The 12,810-nt window shown below is 54.9% G+C and overlaps 1 protein-coding gene across 4 annotated transcripts in view; it reads left to right on the top strand.

Annotated features, from left to right (window-relative positions):
* CNTROB (centrobin, centriole duplication and spindle assembly protein) overlaps positions 1–12,810 on the top strand; it is a 129,665-nt gene that overhangs the window by 28,529 nt on the left and 88,326 nt on the right. For all 4 annotated transcript variants that reach the window (XM_075346702.1, XM_075346701.1, XM_075346700.1 and 1 more), the window contains exon 10: positions 5,570–5,716. In XM_075346702.1, the coding sequence (XP_075202817.1) occupies positions 5,570–5,716 (147 nt within the window). The remainder of the gene's footprint in view (positions 1–5,569; positions 5,717–12,810) is intronic.

Genomic DNA, 12,810 nt, shown 5'->3' with positions numbered 1-12,810 from the left:
GAGTAGCGTTCTTTTCCGGCAGGGAGTAGCGTTCTATTCCGGCAGGGAGTAGCGTTCTATTCCGGCAGGGAGTAGCGTTCTATTCCGGCAGGGAGTAGCGTTCTATTCCGGCAGGGAGTAGCGTTCTATTCCAGCAGGGAATAGCGTTCTATTCCGGGAGGGAGTAGCGTTCTATTCCGGCAGGGAGTAGCGTTCTATTCCGGCAGGGAGTAGCGTTCTATTCCGGCAGGGAGTGGTGTTCTATGAGTACTGTTCTATTCCGGCAGGGAGTAGGGTTCTATTCCGGCAGGGAGTAGCGTTCTATTCCGGCAGGGAGTAGCGTTCTATTCCGGCAGGGAGTAGCGTTCTATTCCGGCAGGGAGTAGCGTTCTATTCCGGCAGGGAGTAGCGTTCTATTCCGGCAGGGAGTAGCGTTCTATTCCGGCAGGGAGTAGTGTTCTATTCCGGCAGGGAGTAGCGTTCTTTTCCGGCAGCGAGTAGCGTTCTATTCCGGCAGGGAGTAGCGTTCTTTTCCGGCAGGGAGTAGCGTTCTATTCCGGCAGGGAGTAGCGTTCTATTCCGGCAGGGAGTAGCGTTCTATTCCGGCAGGGAGTAGCGTTCTATTCCGGCAGGGAGTAGCGTTCTATTCCGGCAGGGAATAGCGTTCTATTCCGGGAGGGAGTAGCGTTCTATTCCGGCAGGGAGTAGCGTTCTATTCCGGCAGGGAGTAGCGTTCTATTCCGGCAGGGAGTGGTGTTCTATGAGTACTGTTCTATTCCGGCAGGAAGTAGCGATCTTTTCCGGCAGGGAGTAGCGTTCTTTTCCGGCAGGGAGTAGCGTTCTATTCCGGCAGGGAGTAGCGTTCTATTCCGGCAGGGAGTAGCGTTCTATTCCGGCAGCGAGTAGCGTTCTATTCCGGCAGGGAGTAGCGTTCTATTCCGGCAGGGAGTAGCGTTCTTTTCCGGCAGGGAGTAGCGTTCTATTCCGGCAGGGAGTAGCGTTCTATTCCGGCAGGGAGTAGCGTTCTATTCCGGCAGGGAGTAGCGTTCTATTCCGGCAGGGAGTAGCGTTCTATTCCGGCAGGGAGTAGTGTTCTATTCCGGCAGGGAGTAGTGTCCTATTCCGGCAGGGAGTAGTGTTCTATGAGTAGTGTTCTATTCCGGCAGGGAGTAGTGTTCTATTCCGGCAGCGAGTAGCGTTCTTTTCCGGCAGCGAGTAGCGTTCTATTCCGGCAGCGAGTAGCGTTCTATTCCGGCAGGGAGTAGCGTTCTTTTCCGGCAGGGAGTAGCGTTCTATTCCGGCAGGGAGTAGCGTTCTATTCCGGCAGGGAGTAGCGTTCTATTCCGGCAGGGAGTAGCGTTCTATTCCGGCAGGGAGTAGCGTTCTATTCCGGCAGGGAATAGCGTTCTATTCCGGGAGGGAGTAGCGTTCTATTCCGGCAGGGAGTAGCGTTCTATTCCGGCAGGGAGTAGCGTTCTATTCCGGCAGGGAGTGGTGTTCTATGAGTACTGTTCTATTCCGGCAGGGAGTAGGGTTCTATTCCGGCAGGGAGTAGCGTTCTATTCCGGCAGGGAGTAGCGTTGTATTCCGGCAGGGAGTAGCGTTGTATTCCGGCAGGGAGTAGCGTTGTATTCCGGCAGGGAGTATCGTTGTATTCCGGCAGGGAGTAGCGTTGTATTCCGGCAGGGAGTAGCGTTGTATTCCGGCAGGGAGTAGCGTTCTATTCCGGCAGGGAGTAGCGTTCTATTCCGGCAGGGAGTAGCGTTCTATTCCGGCAGGGAGTAGCGTTCTATTCCGGCAGGGAGTAGCGTTCTATTCCGGCAGGGAGTAGCGTTGTATTCCGGCAGGGAGTAGCGTTGTATTCCGGCAGGGAGTAGCGTTGTATTCCGGCAGGGAGTAGCGTTGTATTCCGGCAGGGAGTAGCGTTGTATTCCGGCAGGGAGTAGCGTTCTATTCCGGCAGGGAGTAGCGTTCTATTCCGGCAGGGAGTAGCGTTCTATTCCGGCAGGGAGTAGCGTTCTATTCCGGCAGGGAGTAGCGTTCTATTCCGGCAGGGAGTAGCGTTCTATTCCGGCAGGTAGTAGCGTTCTATTCCGGCAGGGAGTAGCGTTCTATTCCGGCAGGGAGTAGCGTTCTATTCCGGCAGGGAGTAGCGTTCTATTCCGGCAGGGAGTAGTGTTCTATGAGTAGTGTTCTATTCCGGCAGGGAGTAGTGTTCTATTCCGGCAGGGAGTAGCGTTCTATTCCGGCAGGGAGTAGCGTTCTATTCCGGCAGGGAGTAGCGTTCTTTTCCGGCAGGGAGTAGCGTTCTATTCCGACAGGGAGTAGCGTTCTATTCCGGCAGGGAGTAGCGTTCTATTCCGGCAGGGAGTAGCGTTCTATTCCGGCAGGGAGTAGCGTTCTATTCCGGCAGGGAGTAGTGTTCTATTCCGGCAGGGAGTAGTGTCCTATTCCGGCAGGGAGTAGTGTTCTATGAGTAGTGTTCTATTCCGGCAGGGAGTAGTGTTCTATTCCGGCAGCGAGTAGCGTTCTTTTCCGGCAGCGAGTAGCGTTCTATTCCGGCAGCGAGTAGCGTTCTATTCCGGCAGGGAGTAGCGTTCTTTTCCGGCAGGGAGTAGCGTTCTATTCCGGCAGGGAGTAGCGTTCTATTCCGGCAGGGAGTAGCGTTCTATTCCGGCAGGGAGTAGCGTTCTATTCCGGCAGGGAGTAGCGTTCTATTCCGGCAGGGAATAGCGTTCTATTCCGGGAGGGAGTAGCGTTCTATTCCGGCAGGGAGTAGCGTTCTATTCCGGCAGGGAGTAGCGTTCTATTCCGGCAGGGAGTGGTGTTCTATGAGTACTGTTCTATTCCGGCAGGGAGTAGGGTTCTATTCCGGCAGGGAGTAGCGTTCTATTCCGGCAGGGAGTAGCGTTCTATTCCGGCAGGGAGTAGCGTTCTATTCCGGCAGGGAGTAGCGTTCTATTCCGGCAGGGAGTAGCGTTCTATTCCGGCAGGGAGTAGCGTTCTATTCCGGCAGGGAGTAGCGTTCTTTTCCGGCAGCGAGTAGCGTTCTATTCCGGCAGGGAGTAGCGTTCTTTTCCGGCAGGGAGTAGCGTTCTATTCCGGCAGGGAGTAGCGTTCTATTCCGGCAGGGAGTAGCGTTCTATTCCGGCAGGGAGTAGCGTTCTATTCCGGCAGGGAGTAGCGTTCTATTCCGGCAGGGAATAGCGTTCTATTCCGGGAGGGAGTAGCGTTCTATTCCGGCAGGGAGTAGCGTTCTATTCCGGCAGGGAGTAGCGTTCTATTCCGGCAGGGAGTGGTGTTCTATGAGTACTGTTCTATTCCGGCAGGGAGTAGCGATCTTTTCCGGCAGGGAGTAGCGTTCTTTTCCGGCAGGGAGTAGCGTTCTATTCCGGCAGGGAGTAGCGTTCTATTCCGGCAGGGAGTAGCGTTCTATTCCGGCAGCGAGTAGCGTTCTATTCCGGCAGGGAGTAGCGTTCTATTCCGGCAGGGAGTAGCGTTCTTTTCCGGCAGGGAGTAGCGTTCTATTCCGGCAGGGAGTAGCGTTCTATTCCGGCAGGGAGTAGCGTTCTATTCCGGCAGGGAGTAGCGTTCTATTCCGGCAGGGAGTAGCGTTCTATTCCGGCAGGGAGTAGTGTTCTATTCCGGCAGGGAGTAGTGTCCTATTCCGGCAGGGAGTAGTGTTCTATGAGTAGTGTTCTATTCCGGCAGGGAGTAGTGTTCTATTCCGGCAGCGAGTAGCGTTCTTTTCCGGCAGCGAGTAGCGTTCTATTCCGGCAGCGAGTAGCGTTCTATTCCGGCAGGGAGTAGCGTTCTTTTCCGGCAGGGAGTAGCGTTCTATTCCGGCAGGGAGTAGCGTTCTATTCCGGCAGGGAGTAGCGTTCTATTCCGGCAGGGAGTAGCGTTCTATTCCGGCAGGGAGTAGCGTTCTATTCCGGCAGGGAGTAGCGTTCTATTCCGGCAGGGAGTAGCGTTCTATTCCGGCAGGGAATAGCGTTCTATTCCGGGAGGGAGTAGCGTTCTATTCCGGCAGGGAGTAGCGTTCTATTCCGGCAGGGAGTAGCGTTCTATTCCGGCAGGGAGTGGTGTTCTATGAGTACTGTTCTATTCCGGCAGGGAGTAGGGTTCTATTCCGGCAGTGAGTAGCGTTCTATTCCGGCAGGGAGTAGCGTTCTATTCCGGCAGGGAGTAGCGTTCTATTCCGGCAGGGAGTAGCGTTCTATTCCGGCAGGGAGTAGCGTTCTATTCCGGCAGGGAGTAGCGTTCTATTCCGGCAGGGAGTAGCGTTGTATTCCGGCAGGGAGTAGCGTTGTATTCCGGCAGGGAGTAGCGTTGTATTCCGGCAGGGAGTAGCGTTGTATTCCGGCAGGGAGTAGCGTTGTATTCCGGCAGGGAGTAGCGTTCTATTCCGGCAGGGAGTAGCGTTCTATTCCGGCAGGGAGTAGCGTTCTATTCCGGCAGGGAGTAGCGTTCTATTCCGGCAGGGAGTAGCGTTCTATTCCGGCAGGGAGTAGCGTTCTATTCCGGCAGGGATTAGCGTTCTATTCCGGAAGGGAGTAGCGTTCTATTCCGGCAGGTAGTAGCGTTCTATTCCGGCAGGGAGTAGCGTTCTATTCCGGCAGGGAGTAGCGTTCTATTCCGGCAGGGAGTAGCGTTCTATTCCGGCAGGGAGTAGTGTTCTATGAGTAGTGTTCTATTCCGGCAGGGAGTAGTGTTCTATTCCGGCAGGGAGTAGCGTTCTATTCCGGCAGGGAGTAGCGTTCTATTTCGGCAGGGAGTAGCGTTCTATTCCGGCAGGGAGTAGCGTTCTATTCCGGCAGGGAGTAGCGTTTTATTCCGGCAGGGAGTAGCGTTCTATTCCGGCAGGGAGTAGCGTTCTATTCCGGCAGGGAGTAGGGTTCTATTCCGGCAGGGAGTAGCGTTCTATTCCGGCAGGGAGTAGCGTTCTATTCCGGCAGGGAGTAGCGTTCTATTCCGGCAGGGAGTAGGGTTCTATTCCGGCAGGGAGTAGGGTTCTATTCCGGCAGGGAGTAGCGTTCTATTCCGGCAGGGAGTAGCGTTCTATTCCGGCAGGGAGTAGCGTTCTATTCCGGCACGGAGTAGCGTTCTATTCCGGCAGGGAGTAGCGTTCTTTTCCGGCAGGGAGTAGCGTTCTATTCCGGCAGGGAGTAGCGTTCTATTCCGGCAGGGAGTAGCGTTCTATTCCGGCAGGGAGTAGCGTTCTATTCCGGCAGGGAGTAGCGTTCTATTCCGGCAGGGAGTAGCGTTCTATTCCGGCAGGGAGTAGCGTTCTATTCCGGCAGTGAGTAGCGTTCTATTCCGGCAGTGAGTAGCGTTCTTTTCCGGCAGGGAGTAGCGTTCTATTTCGGCAGGGAGTAGCGTTCTATTTCGGCAGGGAGTAGCGTTCTATTCCGGCAGCGAGTAGTGTTCTATTCCGGCAGGGAGTAGTGTTCTATTCCGGCAGGGAGTAGTGTCATATTCCGGCAGGTTGGTGAATGTTGCTGGTAGGACCGAGAATGATTCTTCCACACTTACTTTTCATCCATGATTCTCTGAATAAAGGTTATTTTTCCCGCCTTTATTCCTGCAGGATTTCTCTCAGCAGGAGGCCCAAAAGTCTCAGCAGTTGCAGCTGGCACTGACCGCCCAACACGGAGAAGTCCTGCGTTTGGAGCGCGAGCTGCAGACCTCTCACAGGGAGAGCGATACTCTGCAGATGGAGCTCAACTTAGAGAAGGTAACGACGTACCGCAATACTTTCTAGAGAGCCACAGTCCACCTCCAGCTGTCATCCTTCACAGTGGCCACATGACAGAAGCTTAACCCTCAACTGGTGAGGTGGGGTTTGCCACACCCCAGGGAAATTTTGTTCAGAAGGCATTCATTGGAAAATGCTGGTATGAATCATCAATGTATTACATTTTCTTTGTCGCTCCATTGGGAGACCCAGACAATTGGGTGTATAGCTTCTGCCTCTGGAGGCCACACAAAGTATTACACTTTTAAAAAAGTGTAACCCCTCCCCTCTGCCTATACACCCTCCCGTGGACCACGGGCTCCTCAGTTTTATGCTTTGTGTGGAAGGAGGCACACATCCACTCATGCATTCTCATACATGGTTATGTCGGATGGAAGAAAATAGGTCCCCTATGGGGTCCCCGACATGTTCCCTTCTCACCCCACTAAGTCGGCGGTGTTGTTAAGGTTGAGGTACCCATTGCGGGTACGGAGGCTGGAGCCACATGCCGTCTCCTTCACCATCCCTTATGCGGCTCTGGGAGAAGTGGGATCCTATGCGGTCATCCATGTGCTGGGACCGTGCTCCATCCGCAGCCCCTGGTGGAACCTGCCGGACCGGAGCTTCTTCACCCCCAGGGACCGGGCCCTGCAACTTGGTACTCTGTATCCTCATGTGGGGACTGTACAGGGGTCGCACCTTCTCCCCGGATGCCGCGGTAGTTCCGTCCGTTGTCTTTTCGGCGGACTTCCGCGCCGACCGTGCCTGCTTGTCGGGCGCGGCCTTAAATTTAGCCCCCGGCTTCGCCGTGGCCTAGTCCGAAAAATCCCGCCCCCGAGCCTGCCTGTCAGGGGTAAGGGCGGGATTACCGACATGACGTCGGCCTTGAGGGCTGGAGCATCTTGCATGTATCCCTCCCCCCTCATTGACCACTTTGGGGACTCCAGATTCCCGCTCTCTGCTAGCGCCGCCCTCGGCTCCACTTTCCCCCTGAGAGCTCCGGCGGCCATTTTTAGCATTCTGCCGGTGGATGCTACTCAGCAGCAAGGCTCTGCAGCTCCGGGGGATCCACGACAGGGAATCTGGAGGACACACTCCGCTCGTTAGCGGTTGGTAAGCCACACCGGTCACCCGGTGCTGGTCCCCATAGGGTGCCGGGATATATATATATATATATATATATCTGTTCGGAAAGGCTGTATACCCTTTTCCCATATACCCTCAGTGGTCACTCTCCTAAGAGACAACAGCATGTCGTCCACAAGGAGCAAAGCTACTAAGGCACAAATTTTTTTCGCGGCCTGTACCTCTTGTGGGGCTATGTTGCCTGCGGGATCCACCTACCCTCACTGTGATCAATGCTCGACCCCTGCCACGCTTGCTCAGCTGGAGCCTAGGGCACCTGTGGGCCCCTCGGCTCATGTAGATCCCCCTGCTCCCCCTGAGCAGGCTGCAGGGACAGAGTCACGGTCGTTGGCCTCTTTCGCTGAGAAACTCTCTGTCACTTTCTCAATCCATTGCACAGTCTATGAACAAATGGTCATCTAAGCTCCTTGAGGCATTGCAGTCCAGACCGGGCTCTTCACAGGCCCCGGCCCCTGTTAGTTTGTCTCCTCCAGGGCATTCTCGGTCCGCGCTGCAGCGCGCTCCCAGGATAGCCCCTAGGTCCCAGGCGGAGGACTCCTGCCCGGATCGCAGTCCCAGACCGGCTAAGCGGCCTCGCTGGGACTCTTCCCCGGCCTCCTCACGCTGCTCTGGATCCCAGTTTGAGGACTCTCAGGAAGACGAGGCGGACGTGGGAGCTCAGGGCTCTGACCCTGACTTCGCCCTTAACCTTGATACCCCTGAGGGGGACGCCTTAGTAAATGATCTTATCTCGTCCATCAACCAGGTGTTGGATCTCTCACCACCACCTCCTCCTGCAGAGGAGTCGGCTTCTCAGCAGGAGAAACACCAATTTCGATTCCCCAAACGTACGCGCAATACGTTTTTTGATCACTCTAACTTCAGGGACGCTGTCCAGAAGCCCAGAGCGGTCCCGGACAAGCGCTTTTCTAAACGGCACACTGACACGCGTTATCCCTTTCCACCTGAAGTCGTTAAGGGCTGGGCACACTCTCCCAAGGTGGATCCTCCAGTCTCTAGATTGGCTGCTAGGTCCGTTGTGTCTGTTGCCGATGGCTCATCCCTGAAGGATGCCACTGACAGACAGATAGAGCTCTTGGTGAAGTCTATTTATGAGGCCACAGGCGCGTCTTTCGCCCCGGCCTTTGCGGCCGTGTGGGCTCTCCAAGCTATCTCAGCTTGTCTGGCTGAGATTAATGCGGTCACACGGAATTCTGCTCCGCGGCTTTCTTCCTTGACCTCTCAGGCATCAGCTTTTTCGTCCTACGCCATGAACGCCGTCCTGGACTCCACTAGCCGTACGGCTGTAGCATCAGCTAACTCCGTGGCAGTCCGCAGGGCCATGTGGCTGCGCGAATGGAAAGCAGACTCTGCTTCCAAAAGGTTCTTAACTGGTTTGCCTTTTTCTGGCGAACGTTTGTTTGGCGAACGGTTGGATGAGATTATTAAGGAATCATCGGGAAAGGACTCCTCCTTACCCCAGTCCAAACCTAAGAGACCTCAGCAGAGAAAAATCCAATCGAGGTTTCGGTCCTTTCGTCCCTCCGCCAAGCCCCAATCCTCTTCGTCCAACAGGCCGGAGAAAGGCCAGAGGAACTCCTATGCGTGGCGGTCCAAGTCACGCCCCCAAAAGGCCGCAGGAGGCACTGCCTCCAAGACGGCCTCCTCATGACTCTCGGCCTCATCTAGCCACATCCTCGGTCGGTGGCAGGCTCTCCCACTTTGGCGACGCCTGGTGGCCACACGTTCAAGACCGATGGGTGAGAGACATTCTGTCTCATGGTTACAGGATAGAGTTCAGCTCTCGACCTATGGCTCGTTTCTTCAGAACTTCCCCACCAGTGGACGATCTAAAGATAGAAGGAGTTGTGATTCCCGTTCCCCTTCAGGAACGTGGTCGCGGATTTTACTCCAACTTGTTCGTGGTGCCAAAAAAGGACGGGTCATTCCGTCCCGTTCTGGACCTCAAGCTGCTCAACAGACATGTGAGAACCAGACGGTTTCGGATGGAATCCCTCCGCTCGGTCATCGCCTCGATGTCACAAGGAGACTTCCTAGCATCGATCGACATCAAGGATGCTTATCTCCATGTGCCGATCGCACCCGAACATCAACGTTTCCTGCATTTCGCCACGGGGACGAACACCTCCAGTTCGTCGCATTGCCCTTCGGCCTGGCGACAGCCCCACGGGTTTTCACCAAAGTCATGGCATCCGTCGTGGCGGTCCTGCACTCTCAGGGCCACTCGGTGATCCCCTACTTGGACGATCTCCTAGTCAGGGCCCCTTCTCGGGTGGCGTGTCAACGAAGTCTTACCGTCACTCTGGCGACTCTCCAGCAGTTCGGGTGGATCATCAATTTCCCGAAATCCAAGTTGACACCGACCCAATCACTGACTTACCTCGGGATGGAGTTTCATACCCAGCCAGCGTTAGTCAAGCTACCGCGGGACAAACAGCTTTCTCTGCAGGCGGGGGTGCAGTCACTTCTTCGGAGTCAGTCACACCCCTTAAGGCGCCTCATGCACTTCCTGGGGAAGATGGTTGCAGCTATGGAGGCAGTGCCGTTCGCGCAATTCCATCTACGGCCACTCCAATGGGACATTCTTCGCAAATGGGACAAGAGTTTGGCTTCCCTCGACAAGAACATCTCTCTTTCCCTTGCAACCAAAACATCACTTCATTGGTGGCTCCTACCCACATCTCTGTCTCGGGGAAAATCCTTCCTACCCCCAGCCTGGGCCGTGGTCACCACGGACGCGAGCCTGTCAGGTTGGGGAGCGGTTTTTCTCCACCACAGTGCTCAAGGAACCTGGACTCCATGGCTGGAGGGCAGGCAGATCTGAATCCAGTCGGACAACGCCACTGCCGTCGCCTACCTCAACCACCAAGGCGGCACTCGCAGTCGTCAAGCCTTCCAGGAAGTCCGGCGGATTCTGCAGTGGGTGGAAGTCACAGGCTCCACCATCTCCGCAGTTCACATCCCGGGCGTTGAAAACTGGGAAGCAGATTTTCTCAGTCGTCAGGGCATGGACGCGGGGGAATGGTCTCTTCACCCAGACGTGTTTCGAGAGATCTGTCGCCGCTGGGGAACGCCGGACGTCGATCTCATGGCGTCACGACACAACAACAAGGTCCCGACCTTCATGGCACGGTCTCAGAATCACAGAGCTCTGGCAGCGGACGCTGTGGTCCAGGATTGGTCGCAGTTTCGACTGCCATATGTGTTTCCCCCTCTGGCGATGCTGCCCAGGGTACTACGCAAGATCCGGTCCGACTGCCGTCGCGCCATTCTCGTCGCTCCAGACTGGCCGAGGCGGTCGTGGTATCCGGATCTGTGGCATCTCACGGTGGGTCAACCGTGGGCACTTCCAGACCGCCCAGACTTACTGTCCCAAGGCCCGTTTTTCCATCTGAATTCTGTGGCCCTCAACCTGACTGTGTGGCCATTGAGTCCTGGCTCCTAGCGTCTTCAGGGTTATCTCAGGATGTCATTGCCACCATGAGACAAGCCAGGAAGCCAACGTCCGCCAAGATCTATTACAGGTCTTGGCAAATCTTCTTATCCTGGTGCTCTGATAACGGTTTTCCTCCATGGCCGTTTGCCTTACCCACATTTCTTTCATTCCTACAATCTGGAATGGACAAGGGTTTGTCCCTCGGCTCTCTCAAGGGCCAAGTGTCGGCGCTCTCCGTGTTTTTTCAAAAGCGTCTAGCCAGGCTTCCGCAGGTCCGCACGTTCCTGCAGGGGGTTTGCCACATGGTCCCACCTTACAAACGTCCGTTGGAACCTTGGGATCTTAACAGGGTTCTGACGGCTCTTCAAAAGCCGCCTTTTGAGCCGCTGCGGGATGTCTCTCTCTCCCGTCTTTCTCAGAAGGTGGCCTTCCTGGTGGCAGTCACATCACTTCGGAGAGTGTCTGAGCTTGCAGCGCTGTCATGCAAAGCCCCCTTCCTGTTTTTCCACCAGGATAAGGTGGTTCTGCGTCCTGTCCCGGAATTTCTCCCTAAGGTGGTATCCCCTTTTCATCTAAATTAGGATATCTCCTTGCCTTCCTTTTGTCCTAATCCAATTCACCAGTGTGAAAAGGATTTGCACTCTTTGGATCTAGTGAGAGCACTCCGGTTCTACGTGTCTCGCACGGCGCCCCTGCGCCGTTCAGACGCGCTCTTTGTCCTTGTCGCTGGCCAGCGTAAGGGCTCTCAGGTCTCCAAGTCCACCTTGGCTAGGTGGATCAAGGAGCCGATTCTCGAGGCCTACCGTACTTCTGGGCTTCCGCCCCCTTCAGGGTTGAAGGCCCATTCTACCAGAGCCGTAGGTGCGTCCTGGGCATTGCGGCACCGGGCGACGGCTCAGCAGGTGTGTCAGGCGGCTACGTGGTCTAGCCTGCACACTTTCACGAAGCACTATCAAGTGCATACCTATGCCTCGGCAGACGCCAGTCTAGGTAGGCGAGTCCTCCAGGCGGCGGTTGCCCACCTGTAAGAGGGGGCCGTTTCCGGCTCTTTCTATTAGGGTATTGGTTTACCCACCCAGGGACTGCTCTTGGACGTCCCAATTGTCTGGGTCTCCCAATGGAGCGACAAAGAAAAAGGGAATTTTGTTTACTTACCGTAAATTCCTTTTCTTCTAGCTCCTATTGGGAGACCCAGCACCCGCCCTTGTGCCCTTTGGGCTGGTTGTTCTTTTGTGTACACATGTTGTTCATGTTGATTTTTTTCTTTTGGTTCATGGTCTTCAGTTCTCCGAACATCCTTCGGATTGAATTTACCCTAGACCAATTTATAAGTTTTCTCCTTCCTGCTTTTGCACCAAAACTGAGGAGCCCGTGATCCACGGGAGGGTGTATAGGCAGAGGGGAGGGGTTACACTTTTTTTAAAGTGTAATACTTTGTGTGGCCTCCGGAGGCAGAAGCTATACACCCAATTGTCTGGGTCTCCCAATAGGAGCTAGAAGAAAAGGAATTTACGGTAAGTAAACAAAATTCCCTTTTTCCGATACTTGTGGGTGTCAAAAATTTGGTATACTCATGTGTAATCAATCGCCAATAAGAAAACGAGTAAAACAAACGTGATCTTTGCATTTTCGGTAAAAATTAGAGATTTCTAAACCCTGGGGTATAGGATGCCCCACATCACCAGTTGCGTGACAAAAATCCCACCTCACCAGTTTTGGGTTAAATGAGTTATTCCCATCTTCATAAATGGGTATCGCTGGATAGCGCCCGTAAATACAAGAAATTTTGTAATTTACCGCTTATTCACATTTTCAAGTGTTCTTTCAGATATTAGCTTTCTTTGGCGCTCCATTGGGAGACCCAGACAATTGGGTGTATAGCTTCTGCCTCCGGAGGCCACACAAAGTATTACACTAAAAGTGTAAAGCCCCTCCCCTTCAGACTATACACCCCCCGTGCTGCCACGGGCTCCTCAGTTTTTATGCTTTGTGCGAAGGAGGCAGACATCCACGCATAGCTCCACAGCTTAGTCAGCAGCAGCTGCTGACTATGTCGGATGGAAGAAAAGAGGGCCCATAACAGGGCCCCCAGCATGCTCCCTTCTCACCCCACTCTTGTCGGCGGTGTTGTTAAGGTTGAGGTATCCATTGCGGGTACGGAGGCTGGAGCCCACATGCTGTTTTCCTTCCCCATCCCCCTTAGGGCTCTGGGTGAAGTGGGATCCTATCGGTCTCCAGGCACATGAGACCGTGCTCCATCCACAGCTCCTGAGGACTCTGCTGGATAGGAGCCGAGTATCGTTCAGGGACATGGCCCTGCTACTTTGAGGTACTCTGTGTCCCCGTGGGGACCGCGCACAGCAACACTCCAGCATTGCTGGGTGTGCTAGTGCACCGGGGACCGCGGCGCTGACTGCGTTTGTGCCTTTACACACTGCAGCGTCGCTGAGTGTGTTAGTGTATGGGGACTGCCGCGCTGACCGCCGCTGCCATTGTTATCACTGCGGCGCGG

The sequence above is a fragment of the Anomaloglossus baeobatrachus genome, chromosome 4, assembly GCF_048569485.1.
Source record: "Anomaloglossus baeobatrachus isolate aAnoBae1 chromosome 4, aAnoBae1.hap1, whole genome shotgun sequence".
NCBI lineage: Eukaryota > Metazoa > Chordata > Amphibia > Anura > Aromobatidae > Anomaloglossus > Anomaloglossus baeobatrachus.
The sequence above is the reverse complement of the archived record's forward strand: the minus strand, read 5'-3'. Positions and strand labels throughout refer to the sequence as shown.